A 12,376-nucleotide genomic window follows, 5' to 3' on the forward strand; every position below is an offset into this window, starting at 1 on the left:
AATCACAGAAGAGCCACAAATCTTTAAAAAATAATTTAATTCTTTGTACATGAGGTATGGAGAAAGGTACAAAGCAACTACTCAAGGGCATCCTTTCCTCACATCTACTCATGCTCACTGCCTCAGACCCAGCTCAAAATTGCAGGACAAGAGCTCCTGGGAGGGCTGGTTCTCACTGGGGTGCAGAGGGTGCCCAGCAGCCCTGCTCTCGGGTTTCCTGCAGTCAGGATGACGCCCCCCCCCTTCCCCTCACGGAGCCGCGCGCCCGCCTCGCGCCTGCGCCGTGGGGGCGCGAGCCGGGCGGCGGTGCCATGGCGGGGCCGGCGGGGGCGGCGTGAGTTTGGGAGGGACGGAGGGGAGAGGGAGGGAAGAGGGAGCCGGGAGGAAGAAGGAAGTGCGGGCGGCGGGACAGTGTCTGTGTGTGTGTGAGCGAAGGGCACCCCGCGGGGTGGGCCGGGCCGGGCCCGGGCTCTGCCGGCCTCCCGGCTCCCGCCGGCATTCCCGGCTCCGGGGCGCCAGCGGGAAGCTTCTCCCTTGCAGCAAATCTTGGCGTCCCCTGACAAAGGCAGGGAAGGGGCAGTCGCCATTCTCTCCAGGCAAACGGCGGTAGGGGGTTAGCCCTTCCAGGCTGCTGTGCCGCCTCATTTTTCCAGCCTCCGCTTTCCTGCGGTGGAGCTCGTGTCTCCGGGAAGGATTCCCGGTGCCTGCGGCTTTCCTCCCCCTTGTGCCATTTAGCTCTGGTGTAGCTGCAGCTGAGGCCTTCCCGGCACCGGGAGCATCGGAGCGATCGCCCCACAGACCTGCAGCGATCGGCACCTGCGTGTCTCTGCCTGCTGGTAGAAGCCAGGAAGAGTTTTTAATTTACTTGCAATGCCATCTTCCTGATTTGTGTGTCATGGCAATGTACAGTTCCCCCTCCCTTAAGCTGATCCATTCTTTATGTGTATATGTGCCTGTGATTTTGTTTTCCTCCATTTTTATGAAATGTTGTCTTACCTGGTTTTGGGAATGCTCTGTAATCACTTTGATTTTAAGTTCCTCCCCTTCATGCCTTCTGTATGCTTCCTGAATTTTCATTGAGAGGTTACATGTGTGTAAAAAGTCTTGTTTAACTCAACTTCATCAGTTGGTTTCCTTTCTCTTCATTAATCTATCAAAAAAGGAAAAATAGTGTGTAATTTTTCTCCCCATAAATTACCACTGACTGCTCTTTAATCATCTGAATGATGCTGTGTGAGGGCTTGTAGATTTTGTGGGTTGTGCTGTGGTTTCTTTCCTGGTGTTGGAGATAGGGGAGGAGGGCACTCCATTCCCTGGATCTTGCATCTTGCCATTCAAAGTTAATTTTAAATTGTCCTTGTCCAGTCTTCTGGAACCTCCCTCACCATCCAGGAGCTAACAAAGATAACTGCCCAGAGAAGCTGTGGGATATTCATCCTCAGAGTTTTTCAAAATGCTCTTGGATATAGCCCTTGGCCTCATGGAGGGTCCCAACAACTGCCCCAGGATGTTGGATGAGGTCCCCTCCCACCTTAGTCACTGTACATAGCTTCTCTGCACCCTCCTTGTTTTGTGCCTTATTTGGCCTCTGTAGAAATGGGGGAAAAGAAGATTTGTGCTGCTCCATGCCTTAAAGTGAGCTGTGGGACTGGAAGAGGTGCTGAAGGAGGTTGCTTTCCTTCTGTTCACTGCGAGAGTAGTGTCCAGTGCCATGGGCATCATACTTTTAGATCCTTCTGTCAGGTTGGGAAAATAAAACAGCTCCTTTCTCTTCTGTTGGATGTAGGAGTGATGTGGGAGCCACCTGTTCTGCGTGAAGGACAAGGAACAGACCACTTGGTAAAGGGAAGAAACAAAACATCCCATTAAATGGAAGCCATGAAGATATCAAAGCGGTTCTTCGCTTTTGGGATTTTGACATGCATAGCTGTTTATGTTGCATATGTAAAATGGCACTTGGGCTCCAAGCCATTTGTGGGAGCCACAGAAGGAGTTGCTGAAAGCAGGGGAGATAAACTGACCCATCAGGCAGTGACCACAGATCTCTCTGTCTTTTATGGAATTATGTTTGACGCAGGAAGCACGGGAACTCGCATCCATATATTTAAATTTGCTCAGCAGCCAAGAGGTATGTCTTGCTCATTGCATGACAGATTAAGTCTTCCATAAATTGTGGAGGAGGTTATTGATGACAGTTTTCTAGGGTCTACTTGAACACACATGCTTCAGGTCTTTCCAGAGAGCCATCAGGAGGTATGAAATGGTTCAGGTGTGTGTATTTGGATGAAATTATGAAAATGTTCAACAAGGAGAAAAAGCTGTAGTGTCAAAATATGAAGTAAATAGCAGTAGTGTCTTGAAGAAAGGCAGTTTTTCATCACACTGATGGAAGTGACAATTATAAATTCAAGCTGCCTTATTTCCCCAATTTTTTTAGGTTGTTTGGTGTCTCCACTTCCTGGCAGTGAGCTGTTTCTCTCTACAATGTTTGGTTTAGTGCATCCTTGGCTTCACTGTTGGGTTTAAACTGCAAAACTAAACAAAAATTGCAAATAGTTTGATTAAAATTGCTGTGTATTGCATCTGGGTAGAAACTACTTCTGAGAATTGAGAAAAAGTGTACAAAAAAAAAATCTCCAGCTTTCCTCTGCAGTAGTAAGCTTTATTTGTTTTTATGTTGTCAGCTCCCCTTTGTGAAACTCTTGAAGATCAGAGAGCCTGTGTGGGTGCTGTTAGTAGGTGATCTAAAGGCTCTGTGGAGGATTAGCAGTGTGGAGTGTGTGTGATTGGCCTCTGGAGAGCCCCTTAGGTTAAACAACAGTCCATGGATTTCCTTCTTTTCCTGTGTCTCCAAGTTTTTGCTTCTTCCTTGCCTGCTTCGTTTGAAACACAATTTCAGAATGTATCACAGCAAACTTTATGGAGTGCAAGTGTTGCCTGGTCTGCTGGTTCATACAAGGCGCTGCAGCTTTCCAAAGTACTCAAGTCTGCATCCCTCTGCTGCCATTAAAAATAAGGGAAAAGCTTCCATTAGGTTTTGCTGGAATCAAGTTTAGCCAGAGCAGGGTAGGCTGAAACAGGAGGGGGTTTTTTGCAGGTACAGTTTGAAAAGCTGCACATGGCAGGTGAAATGCCCCAAAGAGAGCTTGCATGCATCTGGTGACTGATGTGCTGTGTGGACAGCAGCACCTGACAGCCAGTCATGGCTTTAAAAGTGGTTTTCTCAGGTTCTAATTCCACAGCCAGGGCTGTATTTAAATTAGGTCAGGTGGCTGATAATAGTTCATTAGACAGAGGCTTCAATTAACTTCTATTAGCATATAATAATGGAATTTTTAAAATGGTTTTCTTTTTGTGCATGCAAATTTATTTGTACCATTACTTATTTTTGGAATACTGCTTTTGAACAGAGACTCCCAGATTAACCCATGAGACGTTTAAAGCACTGAAACCAGGTCTGTCTGCATATGCTGATGATGTAGAAAAGGTAATTTAAGCTACTTCTTTCCTGTCTCCCTCACCTTCTGGTTTGCAGGGATTTAGGGACTCCTAGACCCAGCTCATAGTGTTTTACAAAAGCCTTTGCTTTCTGAGAATTTGTCATACTGCCTTTTGAGTCTTTTGTAGCCAAAAAATTTGGTGGCAGAATTCTGTTTCACTGTTTGAAAAAGTGACTCTGTTTTGGACCAATTGATCAATGTTTCCCATTATACCCACGAGGCCTTATGCTGTGGTGAGATAGTGAGTCCTGCACCTCCTCTTGACCCCTTTTGATATTAATTTGTCTCTGTTTCACATTTACAGTAAATTGTAGCTCTGATCACCCTTTTGATCTTTCAAAAGAATTTTTAAGGTGTATTTTATTGTTCTTTGCTCACAGAGTGGCCACGGAATAAAAGAGCTCCTGGAGGTGGCAAAGAAAGAAGTCCCTATGGAGCTGTGGAAGTTTACTCCTCTGGTCCTGAAAGCCACAGCTGGCCTACGGTTGCTGCCAGGAGAGAAAGCTCAGAAGTTGCTGGAAAAGGTATTATCTCTTGTCTTTCTATTTGCTTTCCAGAAAATATGCTCCTGTTAAAAATACAGCACCCTGGGACATTCCTGCAAGCTAGAGTGTCCATGCCTTTCCCATATATCTATAATACCTTGAGGGTCACCAATTCCAACAAAACAAATGGGATTTCCTTCCCTATCCATGTCCACCCTTTGTTAATGGCATTTCTGAGCAGTCTTCATGCTTGAAAACCCATCACATCCATCCCTGTTTCTGCACCACACTGCAAGGCCAGCACATAAAGGCTGCTACTTGTTGGACTCTTGAACTTCAAACAAAGTGGTGAGCAGCAGTCAAGATCTGGCCCAAGAAGAGGAGTAGTAGTGTAAAACTGGGGTTTTAAAAAGCTTGTTTTTCACATGAAAAAGTATTTCTCTGAATGTAGCTTTTATTTGAACTACAGGTGAAGGAGATTTTTCAGGCCTCCCCCTTCTTTGTGAGGGACAATTGCGTGTCGATAATGAATGGAACTGATGAAGGTAAGCAGCTTTATGGAGGCTCTTTCTGCAGTCCTGGAAATTCCTGCTGCACTGTGAGAAGTCCCTGCCTGCTGTGATGGGAACCCATAAGCAGCAGGTTTGACAGAAGCAGAGTTTTTATGCGGCCACAGGCAGTGCCTGCCAAAGAAATCTTGTGCAGTGTTTTCCAATTTGAAGTCCTATTCTGATTTTGAAAGCTCTTAGTGTTGAGCAGTTCCTGTAGGATCATCAGAAAGCCACTGTGCAGTCAGCACTTTTAGAGAAGTTTCTGAATATCTGCTTTTTGAAATGGTCTTCAACAATTGGGTTAGCCCACTGTGGTCTTGACAATTCTTGTCAGAGCTCTCTGGAAGTACTTGATCATAATGTTAATTACAACTTATGTAACAAGTGGGAATATGAGTTCAATCTGAAAAAAAAAGTTATATAGGGAAGAAAATACATGCTGAAGTAAGTTCATGTTAATCCAAAAATGTTGAGGACAGAATGCCAAAATTCTAAGTGTTGAAATGTGTTTTAAATCTGCTGAGAAACCAAGCTTTAAAATAGCTGAAGCTGTTTATGAGTTTCTGTTCTTGCTGCTTAATGGAGGAAAGATATTATTTTTCTTTCGTTTTAAAATCAGTAATAGCAGTGATAGCCTAGGTTCAGCTAAGGATTGAAGTAGGCCATGCTCTCTGGCATGCCTTGAGTTTTAACCACATGAGTAAATATTTGAATTTGTTAACATAAGGCCACTGATTCACCTAATTTATGGGGAACAGTTTATAAAACAAGAGGAACAAAAACAGCATAGCTCACAAAATTGCTTAGAGGAAAACAGGCAAAATTAGAACACTGAAAGATGAAAATTCTTAGTATTCATAAAGAAAAGTGGAGTGCCTGACATCAAACAAAAGCCAACAGTGAATGTTTTCCTAGAAAATGAACAGTGTGAATTTCAGTCATCTCTTTGTCTTTTAGCTAAGGACTGATGCCTTTGTGACTTCCTGCCGAAGTTTTTGACCTGTGAAATACAGAGTTCTCCAGGCATTTCATACATGGGGCTTCTCTCCCAAATATCACATAAGCTCTGATAGAGAAGGTCATTCTCTTTGTTCAAATAGCCTAATCTTGAGTTTGTCAGCCATTGACAGTTCTGGGAGCCTTGTAATATGGCTTGACTTACTTGTTGCTGCTGTTAGATAAAATTAAATGTTATGAGCTAAGCATGTGTCTTCTGAATCTTTTCCTTATTAGGTATTTCAGCCTGGATCACAATAAATTTTTTGACAGGTATGTGTACATGAGCATGTATATAAAGATATGACCAATGCTGTGAAATTCTTGCTATTTTCTGCCCCTGTGTGGAATTTGCTCATTCATTGGGGTGGAATGGGAGAAAGAAGGCTCTGAGAATAAGTCAGCAGTTTGGTTTTGGCCTGGCCTATTTATGTCATTAGGATTTTGTCCATTTACTTGATGGAGTGAGGAGTTTAATCCTTTTTCCTAGATGTTTAATGTGGCTTTTCTTTCAGTTCCCTGGAGGGTACCAGAGCATTTTATTCCTTTTTAGAGCCTGCTGTGACTTGGGCTAAATTTTTTGTGTAAGTATTCTAGATGTGCTTGGCAGCTGCAGAGAGTAAAAGAAAGTGTTGTGGTACTTCCTTACAGATTTATAACACAGAAATGCCACAGATGTTTACAGTACTGAGTGAGAAAAGGGTAGCTGAAGAGTAGAGAGAAAACTAAGCTGAAGACCTCTCTGACAGTACATAAAGCACTCTGCCATCCAAGTGCTCTGTTCAGCACACAGTGTTGTGGGGCAATGTGCTCTGGAGCTTTTTATGCTCCCAGGAAATACCAGAAAGGTCAGCAATCTTCAAACATCAGCTATCGTGAGGTATACTGAGGTACTTGGCACAAACTCTCCTTGTCAGAAGGGTGCATTTGAAGGATCTAGCTGAAAAAAACTAGATCTAAATGAGAGCAGAGGTCTTGGCTGGCAGCAGGAAGAATTCCAAGAGAGCTGAGTCTCTTAGGCCAGCTCTTTTCAGTCTGTCATCCTTTTGGCCACAGGAATCTGCAAAATATTGCTAAGGGATCAGGGAGAGGTGGCCAAGACAACCACATTCCTCTGTGTTACAAAGTGGTTACCAGAGCAGAGTTTGCAAAAAGTCTTTGCATCCAAAATGTTTAGGAAAGCAATAACCAAAGCTGCTGTGATTAGGGGAGGAACAGCCACTGAAGAAATAAGAGACTCTTGTCACTTTAAGATTTTCAGGTCTGATAAAGCCAAAATCAGTGTCCAGTAGATAACAGTGTATTTAGAGCTGTGCAAAAGCTGAGAGTGGAGTTAGATTGTTCTCTTTCCTTACCACTGTACTTCTGGTTTTGTTCATAGCCAGTTTTTCACAGTGCCCACCATGGCTTTCTCTGTTCTGTCACACGTTTCAGGCAGGCTAGATGACCCACAGAGGAGAAGTGTAGGGATGCTGGATTTGGGTGGTGGATCAACACAGATCACCTTCCTTCCGCGTACCAAGGTAACGTGAGCATGCACACTGTTGGGAAATGCTGCTGCAGGAATCTGTAACTGCTTGGATTTCTTTCCCTTGGAAACAGAGCAAGAGTTTTGTCAGTGTGACGTGAAGCCACACATGTGACTTGGTCATATGTGCCTTTTTATAGTCAGTCCCAGAAGCATTCACAACTCTTTGTCCATCCTCTTCGTCCAGCTCCATGGGTCAGTGGTGCTTGTGGTGAGTCTGCCAGGGCTGCTTTATCTTGTGGAGGACACCATGTTCTGAATGCCTTAATCCTTGACTGTCAGTTTGTACAGCTTATGACAAAGAGGAGCACAAAACCCAAGGCTAATAATGAATTCAAATCCAAGCATATGGTCTACACTGAGGTTTAAGAACACAGTAAGGTGCCTTCTCAATCCTTGTTTCTGATTGTCCTGAGTTCACTCAGTTGCAAATTAATGCCATTTTAGCTTCCTGACAGTTTTTCTGCTGTTCTGTGAAGCCCTGTGGTTCTGGTATTGTAAGGCTCTGGCCTGAGCAGAGATAGTGTTCATAGTAAAGCTGCACAAAAGCAGAGGGATTGTCCTAGCCTGGGACAATCAACACATTGCACTGTTTCAGCAGAATGGTAAGTGAAGGGTCCAGGATGTGGAAATTCTGGACATAGAGAAGGAGTTAAGATATGAGCAGCACTGTGGCCAGAGCTTTGCTCCCCACAAACACTCTAGCTGAGCTGATGCACTTGGGGAACAGGCTACCCTTTCATTCCTTCAGACCACAGGCTGATCCTCACTCTGTTCCTTGGCAAGCACAGGGATGTGCTTTTCCTCTGGCTTGTGCAAGTTCACAGATGAATTCACTCGAGTAGGAAGTTAATGCGTGCCTGGCCTTCCTATTAGTTTGCACACAGTTCCTGTAGTAGGGATCATGTGAAGAGGCAGTTGCTGGAGCCTCTGGACAAAAGCAGTTCAGAGCTGGAGCAAGGATTCCTTTTTAATGCAAGTCATTCTTTTATACAGCACATTGGTGTGGACACAAGTATAACCAGTTTGAACCCTGTCATGTGAAGACAGCTCCAGGTTTTGTGGCTGTCTTGTGCATTAGCAGTCAAATTGAAATCCTTGCAAATTCATCATTTCTCTCTGATTCATGCTAGGATTGTTTCACGTTTTTCCTAATGTGTTGGAAGATTACCTTGTTGATGTTTGCTGCTGGCAGGCAGAAACCTGACAGTGGCATCTTTTTTTCCTTCCAGGCAACTCTCCAGACATCACCATCTGGCCACACAACTTCATTTCAGATGTTTAACCACACCTACAAGCTGTATTCCTACAGGTTAGTTGTGGAAAAGAGAGCACAGTGCTCAGATGGAAGCTTTCTGTGAAGCCAGGGAGACTGAGGTGTTTTTCTGGAGTGGGGTCCTTGCAAATGAATACCATGAAGAAGCAGAGAAACTTGAGCCATGTGATTTTGGTGGATTAACCTTGGCTGCCCACCATGTGCCCACCAAGTCCCTCTATCACTTTCATTCTATTAATAGGATGGGGGAAGAAAATATGAGAAAAACTCATGGGTCAAGATAAGGACAGGGAGGTCACCAGTTATTGTCATGGGTGAAACAGTGTTGACTTTAATCTAATCTTTTTAGTATTTAATTTAATTTATTGCAAATTAAACAGTAAGATAAAGAGAGATAAGAACAAAATCAAAAATGCTTTCCCTCCATCTCTCCCTCCTTCCCAGGCTCAGCTTCACTTCCAACTTTTATACCTTCTCACCACTGAGCAGCACAGGAAGATGGAGAACGGGGGTTGCAGTCAGTTAATAATGCTTTATCTCTGTTATTTCTTCTTCCTCACTGTCTTCTCTGCTCCCAGTGTTTTTGGACCAGCAGCTTCTTCCCACCTGTGTTTGCTGTGGAGTGTGGTTGGGCTCAGAAAGTCAGTTCTGTATGCAAGTGTTTGTGCTGCCTTTGAGGAGGGTAGGAGTACCCAGTGAGGTAGTAGGAGCAGAGTTAGAGAAATGCCATTGCCAGTTCTCCAAGAGCCAGATTACAACTGACAGCTATTGCCTGAGCTTTTTCAAAGACAAATTATCCTTCTGGATAAGGTAATATGAGAGCAGGCTGTCACACTGTTCCACTCATGTGCATGAGCTGCTGACTTGAGCCACTTTACCATGGCTGTCAAGAGGAGACTGGCATGTCCCAGTTAGGTTGTCAGTGGAGTATCAGAGGAAGGATGTCTGTTGCTCACAGAGGCTTTTCTCCCTTTGCAGTTACCTGGGACTTGGGCTGATGTCAGCAAGGCTTGCCATTTTGGGAGGAGTTGAGGGAAAACCCTGTAAGTTGTGGGCAGTCTTCAGATCCTGGTTCTGAGCTCAGGATGTCTAGTCCTATGGGGGGAGGAGCTGTGTATTCCCTTCCCACTGGCTCGAAGTTCCTGAGTGGCATGTGGGCTCCTGTCACCATGGCTGGGTGCATTTGAGACAAATGCAGGAGGTGACACTGACAGATCCCAGGAAACCTGGATTCTTGCCAGGCTTAGGTTGGGGGTGGCATGGGACATCCAAACCATGACTGGGCTGTGGAGGGGCCTTGCTGAACTGCAGGACAGTATGGAACAGGGCTGGGGGTGAAGGATCTGAATTTATTCCTTACAGGTTTTCCTAATGTGGCTTTGTTTTACTTCTGCAGTAGGAGAAGGAGAGGAATTGATCAGCCCTTGTTTACCACCTGGCTTCAAATCTGAATGGCAACACGCTGAAATAGTGTACAAAATTAAAGGACAGAAGGCAGGTATAGTGATTTATCACTCTTGCTATCTAGGTTAGCTGCTATTAGCACAGTAAATGGTACACTCTCATCCTCTTTCAGAGACACCAGACTCTGTTTACTGTTCTGTCTGGCTCCTCTTGGTGTGCTGTCAAAGAGATCCTGCAGTTCCTTTGTCTTGTGCCATGATGTGTCTGTCCAGTCTATAAAGCTGCTAGAAATGATGCAGATGGAGTTGAGCAGTCCTTGAACAGGTCTTTCAAAACCCTTCTGCCTCAAATTATGTTGTTCATCTCTGATCTATCACATAATCTCAACCTGAGGATGGTAGGTGTCTGTGTCTAGAAGAAGATTCAGATTTCAGGTCTCTGTGAAGAGTTTTGCTATTTTGCAAAAAGGTGCCTGTTTCCTGGCAGATCCTAAATAAATTCTGTATATATTTAACTCTCAGCCTGTAATATAATGGGGTTTTTTTGTCTTCTTTTAGGTGAGCCTCTGTATGAGTCTTGTTCTAATAAAGTGGCAAAGATGCTCTACAAGAAAGTGCATAGAGCTGGGGAAGTGAAGGACCTGGACTTTTACATTTTCTCCTACTACTATGACTGTGCAGCAGAGGCTGGTCTCATAGGTATGCCTGCTTCTGAGTTGGTTTCATTTCAAATGGCAAGTTCTGGAAGCAGTGGGAACACTTGCACACATCATAATGCTTTGCTAACTGTCATGGAAATCAGTCTGTTACACTGCTGTGCAGCATTGACTTGATATTAATGTCTATAGAGAAGATACTGGGCCTGTGAAATAGAACCTACAGCCTTTGATAATTGTTCTTAAACAGCTTGCATTTCAGAAATGATTGTTGCCTAATTAGCTCTACAATCTGAAATAGAAAAAACTTCATGATGATAAACAAATTTCTTGGGCAGTAAAGCAGTAAAAATTATTTGGGCTGTGTGTTTGCTCCACTGATCTTTTGATGGAATGAAGATTTTCAGATATTTCCACATGCATTCAGAATGCATCACATCTCTTTTCCAGTGGTGTGCTTATGTACAAAAGGCTGTCATATTCAGTGGTAATAAGCAGAAAATGAGATCTCAAGTTAGTTTAGACAAACACACCCCCCTTCTCAGCCACTCCCTTTTTGCAAATAATTTCAGATTTAATGTGTTGCAGAGCACCACTGCCCTGTCAGATCTGGTCACAGGTGTTCACTGTCCAGGCACCACTGGACAGGGCAGTGCAGAAATCGGGGTCAGGTGAGATGGTCTGTAAGCTCTGTTCCTGTAGGAAACAAGGCTAAAGGTTCTTCATAAACCAAGGCTTTTGAATCTATACTGAGAATCTTTTAAAGGTTCTTCTACCTTTAAAACCAGTCTGAATTTTGACATTGATTTCAGTGGCTCAAGGTTTAATTTCCAAACAACTTTTATGATTTGAGTCTACAATTGCCTTTATACAAAGTCTGTAAAAAAGTGGGGTTTTTTTTTCTTTTAGATAAAGAAAAAGGAGGAAGCTTAACTGTCAGTGACTTTGAAATTGCAGCAAAATATGGTGAGTAAAATATACACACTAGTAATTGTATGTAAATTCATTCCAGGTGGCAAATGTGAGGCACACTAACAAGCCTGATGCTTTTAAGTAAATATTGAGTCCCTCTAAATAGCATCTAACCAATATTTCTGCTTATTTCTGAAAATATCACCTATTTTTATATTAACTTTTGCTTTTGCAGTGGGTTTTATTTTGAGTTTGTCTTTTCTTTTTCTTTTATGTTGTTAGGCTTTTTTTTTAATTTGGTTTAGGCAACATCTGTTATGTGCTGGTGCTCAAGAAAGATAACACACCTGAGGTTGCTCAGATATTCAAAGACTAAGTAGATAGAAGAAAGGCTCTTTTCCTGGAGAGACTGCCGTCTTAGGTCTTGACTTCCTTACAAAGCTTATGTACTTATCCTAATCTGTGTATGTTATTTCAGCCCCATTGTAACAGGTTCCATCACTGACAAGAGCTGTTTTGTGGCTTCATTTGAGATTTTTCACAGTGGGGCTGTTGTTAGACCTGAGCCCAAAGTGTGAATTCAGACATTGTTTTCTTTCTTTTCAGTTTGTAAGACCATGGAAATCAGCCCTGGAAACAACCCTTTTCTCTGCATGGACCTCACATACATCACCTTCCTGCTGCAGGAACTGGGCTTCCCTGAGAGCCAAAGCTTTAAGGTGAAGCTCAAAGTGGATTTCTGGGGAGAGTGGGCAGGAGGGTGCCAAGGCAGGAGTCATCCTGCCAGGAGCTTGGTTCTTGATTTACCTTCTTGCTACAACACATGGTCTGCAATGGTGGGTGCAGCAACACTCTCCCCACAGTGCTGGTAACATAATCTGGTTTGTCATAATCTTCAGCACTGTATCTACCTTGCCTGTTTCAGATTCTCCCAAAAAATTGTGGTTTAACTTTTCTGCCTTTTTTTTTTTTCAATGTATTGTGGTTGCAATGAGCCAGGGCAAGGTAGCTGATGTGCCCCACTCCAACAGTGCCGGGTATGCAGGCAGGGAGTGATCACAGGGTCTGG

At 43.7% G+C, this 12,376-nt stretch overlaps 1 protein-coding gene across 1 annotated transcript; it reads left to right on the forward strand.

The window, feature by feature from the left end:
• The first annotated feature begins 633 nt into the window (after positions 1-633).
• Positions 634-12,363, forward strand: ENTPD6 (ectonucleoside triphosphate diphosphohydrolase 6). Its single transcript, XM_041468153.1, has 14 exons — positions 634-836; positions 1,787-2,128; positions 3,411-3,487; positions 3,881-4,024; positions 4,455-4,530; positions 5,770-5,805; positions 6,967-7,055; positions 8,293-8,372; positions 9,315-9,379; positions 9,733-9,834; positions 10,298-10,438; positions 11,305-11,361; positions 11,914-12,055; positions 12,339-12,363. Exons 2-14 carry the CDS (start codon positions 1,870-1,872, stop codon positions 12,361-12,363), a joined length of 1,293 nt encoding a protein of 430 aa, XP_041324087.1. The 5' UTR covers positions 634-836; positions 1,787-1,869.
• The last annotated feature ends 13 nt before the right edge of the window (positions 12,364-12,376 follow it).

This window comes from Pyrgilauda ruficollis, unplaced genomic scaffold, assembly GCF_017590135.1.
Source record: "Pyrgilauda ruficollis isolate IOZ18807 unplaced genomic scaffold, ASM1759013v1 scaffold211, whole genome shotgun sequence".
NCBI classification, from domain to species: Eukaryota; Metazoa; Chordata; class Aves; order Passeriformes; family Passeridae; genus Pyrgilauda; species Pyrgilauda ruficollis.

What these genes read in the sequence shown, in the direction of transcription:
- ENTPD6 (XM_041468153.1), top strand. Translation starts at nt 1,870, where the DNA reads ATGGAAGCCATGAAGATATCAAAGCGGTTCTTCGCTTTTGGGATTTTG. An exon ending in ATTTGCTCAGCAGCCAAGAG is followed by an intron (nt 2,129 to 3,410) that starts GTATGTCTTGCT and finishes GCTTTTGAACAG; the next exon opens with AGACTCCCAGATTAACCCAT. An exon ending in TGAAATTGCAGCAAAATATG is followed by an intron (nt 11,362 to 11,913) that starts GTGAGTAAAATA and finishes CTTTCTTTTCAG; the next exon opens with TTTGTAAGACCATGGAAATC.